At 37.4% G+C, this 5,499-nt stretch overlaps 1 protein-coding gene across 1 annotated transcript; it reads left to right on the top strand.

The window, feature by feature from the left end:
- Nucleotides 1-364: 364 nt before the first annotated feature.
- On the top strand, nt 365-2,517 carry LOC130948743 (1-aminocyclopropane-1-carboxylate synthase-like). The gene is made up of 3 exons (XM_057877600.1): nt 365-745; nt 831-962; nt 1,184-2,517. Exons 1-3 carry the CDS (start codon nt 575-577, stop codon nt 2,336-2,338), a joined length of 1,458 nt encoding a protein of 485 aa, XP_057733583.1. The 5' UTR covers nt 365-574; the 3' UTR covers nt 2,339-2,517.
- The last annotated feature ends 2,982 nt before the right edge of the window (nt 2,518-5,499 follow it).

Raw genomic sequence — 5,499 nt, forward strand, 5'->3', positions numbered from 1 at the left:
TTGGCAGAGTAGTTGGACAATTATTATTAATACTATTACGAGACTTAGAAATAAATATAAAAGAAATGAATCACCCATTTATTTTCTTAGTCATTAATATTTAAAAATATATTATTAAAATATTAAATTTAAAAAATTAAATTAATAACTAAAAATACCAATCAAAATCAATAAAATTGTGCTGACTTTGAACATTTTTCTAAATAAAATAAATGTCGATATTGACTGCCTACCAAATACCAATACACATAGTAGTGTAATTGCCTAATTTTCAACCCTTTTGATAAATACATTTATATGATTGTATCATATCAGAGTCCTCCCCCACTCTCCTTCACCGAAACTTCATTCTTATTTTAGTAAGACTTTTGTCTTCCATTTTGTGCCCTTCGCCTATAAATTCCGACCCTCTCTCCCACTCCTAATTCACCTTCATTCATTCATTAATTCATTAATTCATTAATTCGTTAATTCATTCATCACACTACTACTTCCTACTTCCTACTAATCCCCTTTGCTTCTCTATCTCGATACATCTCAAGCTATTAATTAATTATTAACAAGTATCTATATCATGGGAGTCATGAGCAAGGAGCAATCCCAATTGTTGTCAAAGATAGCCACCGGCAACGGTCATGGCGAAGACTCACCTTACTTTGACGGGTGGAAGGCTTATGATGAAAACCCTTATCACCCCACCAATAATCCTCACGGTGTTATCCAAATGGGTCTTGCAGAGAATCAGGTACAGATAAACATAGCTAGGAATTCAATTATTCTGAACAAACTATATGTTATGTATGCTGACGAAGATTCATATATACTTGCAGTTAACTGCTGATTTGGTTGAAGAATGGGTGATGAGTAACCCGGAGGCCTCCATTTGCACACCTGAAGGAGTAACTGACTTCAAAGCCATAGCTAACTTTCAGGATTATCATGGTCTCCCAGAGTTCAGAAAAGTGAGTGGTAGTGTAGTGACGTAATAATTATACTAAAATCAGTTATCAAAATCGGTCACTAATATAAAATATATATTGAAATATAAATATATATTGAAAATAAATTAAACTACACACGTATTTATACACAAATATATTGATGACTGATTTTAGTATATAAATAGCATGTTTGTAATTCGATATGATGGGACATACACTAACAATAAATAATGATTGAACAGGGTGTGGCTAAATTCATGGCTAAAAGCAGAGGCAACAGAGTGAAGTTTGAGGCAGAGAGAATTGTGATGAGCGGTGGAGCCACCGGAGCACACGAGGTGACAACGTTCTGTTTGGCTGACCCCGGCGATGCCTTCTTGGTGCCTACTCCCTACTATCCAGGTTTTGATAGGGATTTGAGGTGGCGAACAGGGGTACAACTCGTTCCAGTCACATGTGAAAGCTCCAATAATTTCAAGTTGACAAAGCAAGCCTTGGAAGATGCTTACGACAAAGCTCGACAAGACAACATCAGAGTCAAAGGCTTACTCATTACGAACCCGTCAAACCCATTAGGCACAATCTTGGACCGAGCCACCCTTAGAACCATCGTCAAATTCATCAACGATAAGCGCATCCACTTGGTATGCGACGAAATCTACGCCGCCACGGTTTTCAGCCACCCGGGCTTCATAAGCATCGCTGAGATATTGGAGGAAGAAACAGACATGGAATGCGACCGTGACCTCGTTCACATTGTTTATAGCCTCTCCAAGGACATGGGCTTCCCTGGTTTCAGGGTGGGTATCATATATTCCTACAACGACAAGGTTGTCCAGTGCGCACGCAAGATGTCCAGCTTCGGATTGGTGTCTTCACAAACTCAGCATCTTCTGGCTTCCATGCTCAACGACGATGAGTTCGTGGGGAGGTTCCTTGCGGAGAGTGCAAAGAGGTTGGGAGAAAGGTACAGGGTTTTCACAAAGGGATTGGGTCAAGTTGGAATTAAGTGTTTGCCAAGTAATGCTGGGTTGTTCTTGTGGATGGATCTTCGTCGGCTTCTCAAGAAGGCAACATTTGAGGCTGAGATGGAGCTGTGGCAAGTCATCATTCACGAAGTTAAGATCAATGTTTCTCCCGGTGCTTCTTTTCATTGCTCTGAGCCAGGCTGGTTCAGGGTGTGCTATGCCAACATGGATGATGAGGCTGTTAAGGTTTCTCTTCAGAGGATTCACACCTTCGTCCTTAAGAACAAGGATGTCGTTGTTCCTGATAAGAAGCGTTGCTGGCAAGATAGCTTGAGGCTTAGCCTCATCAAGAACCGAAGGTTTGATGATATCATCATGTCACCTCACTCACCGATCCCTCACTCGCCCCTTGTCAATGCTACCAACTGAGTAGTCGCCCAATTCTTTCTTCTTTTTTTCTTTTTTCACCACACCAAATCCTGTTCCTTTATACGGTGAAAGAAGTTTATAGCGTTTCTAAGATTACATTACTTGTATACTTATGAGAGTCCACAACAACATATTTGTATTCTCATTATTAATAAAGGGCTATTCTTTTTTCACTTTAAGATGAATTTGGTTAGTAGTTGAGCATTTCTCCTTGGAAAGTTGTACTGGATAAGAGTAGTTAGGATCTGCATAAATCAAGATATGAGAATAAATTGATTATTGATGGAGAGGCAGAGCACATGATTATTGCCCGATTGTCTCGCAACAATTTGAAAAAATTCAGGCTTGGATCGACAAGATAGTGTAACAATAACCTTCAATTTAATAAGTAGTCAACACACTAAATCAAATCAAATTCCACCGAACCAAAACCTAGATATGCCAACACTAGTTTAAATTATCTTAGTTGGATGCATAAACAAATAAAGTCAAAGGCTCCAAGCTATGCACATCCATAACCAGCAGCCAAGCTGATGAAGACATGCGGCTAAGTTATTAGTACTCATAGGATAAGATTTGACTCTGGAATTATTAACTGTTTGTTTAAACAACCAGAGATCAGATTTGTTAGGTGTTTGTCCAACAGCACCATTACAAATGAAAAGGTTTCGGAAAATCGGAAATTACCAGAAGCTAACCTATAACCATGCCATTAGACACACATGATCTGATGTAAGGGGTGACAGAAGCTAATTTGGCTTCACAAATGATTACATCATAGATGAGTAGATGCATCAAAATAATATAAGTATCTTAATTCTAGTGATTATCATTGTTTGCACCTAAAACTAATAGGCAAATGATCAGAAAGCTTGTCAAATTGGACCCTCATCATGCCCTTTTTTTATATTTAATTAAAATGTCTAAAGCAGACGAATCAATTTGTTTATCAATTATTCCAGCAGCTGGCGGTGGTTTGTGAGCATAAAGTATTGAAGGCAGACAGAGAACAACAAGAGAAGGATTAATGCAGACATAGATTAAAAAAAAAAAAAAAAAACTGTTGCCAAAGTTAGTAAAAAGAACGAGGCCAGTTTTGATTCATGTTATTCATACGAAGGTCTTTTTGGTGATTAATAATTTAGATAATTAATAATTTTGTTAGTTATCTGTTGATTGTAAAACTGTTAATTATGTGGAATAACTTTTTTTTTTGTTTACAACGCCAAGAAAAATGCATCTTTTTGTCAGATATATATTATTGAAAAAAAAAAGATGTTTGGAAGTTAATAAAAGATTAGCTCAAAGCAGTTAAAGTTATTCCTTTTGTTTTTTCTAATTATTGGTATTTTTTAATATTTAATTATTATTAAAATAATTAAATAAAGGATTAAGTATTTTTTTCGTCTCTAAAGTCTAGAGTGAAAATCAAATTCATTTTCGACTTTTTTTTGTTATTAAAATCATTCTCAACGTTACTAAATGTTTTAAAATCATCATTTTCATAAAAAATAATAATGCTTTGACGATTTTGCCCTTAAAACAAAAATAAAAAACCTCTTTCCCACTAATCCCCTCTATCCCCTTGCATCTTCATCATCTTTCTCTCTGTCTTTTTCTCTCTCCACCACGACCACCACCACCAATTATCCTTAATTCTTTTCACTTGAATCCCTTACCCAACAAAACCCGACACCCAACACAAAACCACACTTAGACCTCAACAAGCCCCAACAAAGAAAGTGAGGGTTTAGGAATGCGATGGGAAGTACAACGAGGAGGAAAGTCGCTGCTACTGCCACTGGCTCACCGGAGGGAGAGAGAGAGAGAGAGAGAGAGAGAGAGAGAGAGAGAGAGAGAGAGAGAGAGAGAGAGAGAGAGAGAGAGAGAGAGAGAGAGAGAGAGAGAGAGAGAGAGAGAGAGAGAGGGTATGTGACAAAAGGAGGGGTTATTGCCATGTTCCCTGCTGTTGCTGCTGGTCTATCACGATTATAGCTGGTTCGTCGCTTATGCCGTTGGAGCCTACCAAGTGTGAGTGTTATTCCGGTGATACCAAGTTCTGCTTGAGACGACGCTGCTATTCGAAGCCATTAAGCTCTTCCACACTCTGTCGAACTAATTCCGCCGTTGCTTAACCGTTTGTGATTCTCACTTCAAAATTGAATTGTTGTTGTTGATGAGTCCATATTTTACGATATATTTTGGTTTGATTTGAGTGGATTTCATAACATAAACCCACATTTATTCATCCAAATAGCATGCTTTTGAGATTTCTTCCTAAATTGTGCTTAAAAGTGAAAACATGCTCTTTTGTGCTTAATTTAGTCAACTTTAATTCACTTTAATCCCATTTCGTGCCTTGATGTATTTGTTAAATGATTCCAGGTTTCCAAGGCAAGTATGAGTTGAAGAAGTGAGGAAAAGAGCAGGCAAAAGGGAAGAAACCATGAAGAAATGGAGTTTGGAAGTTTTAGCATGCGTGCGTGCGCACAAGTTCTCATGCGTAGGCACAGGAAGGATTTGCGAGCGACGCATAAGCGTGGATGGAATTTTGGCCAGGCGACGCGTACGCGTGGGCGTGACCCAAATTACGCCATCTCGTTAATTGCAAATTGCTGGGGGCGATTTTTGGGCCTCCAGAACCAGTCCAACTCATTTCTGAAGCTATTTGAGGCCAAAGTGAAGCTGAATGAAGGAGGGGGGCAATTAGGGTTAGCTTTTATCATGTTTTAATGTAGTTCTCTAGAGAGAGAAGCTCCCCCCTCTCTCTAGAATTAGGGTTTTTAGCTTAGTTTTCTTTTAATTTCAGCACTTTAATTCTTGTCTTAGTGTAGTTTCATTTATGTTTCTATGCTTTATTGTCTTTATCTTCTTCATCTTTTTTGTTATTTTCTCTTTTATGTCAATTTTCATGTATGAACACTTTTGTTATTTTAATTCCAAGTAATGCAAATTTATGTTTCCATGTCATTTATTGCTTTCTCTAGTTGTTATTGTTATTCTCTTACTTTGGTAGTTTTAGAATTTATTTTATTACAATTTAATATTATTTTATTTTCATGCACACCAAGTGTTTGATAAAATGCTTGGCTTAGTTTCTACTTAGTTTTTCTTTACTCTTGGCTTGAAATTGTTAGTTTTGGTGATCCTTGAGTCATTGA

Source organism: Arachis stenosperma, chromosome 9, assembly GCF_014773155.1.
Source record: "Arachis stenosperma cultivar V10309 chromosome 9, arast.V10309.gnm1.PFL2, whole genome shotgun sequence".
Lineage (NCBI taxonomy): Eukaryota > Viridiplantae > Streptophyta > Magnoliopsida > Fabales > Fabaceae > Arachis > Arachis stenosperma.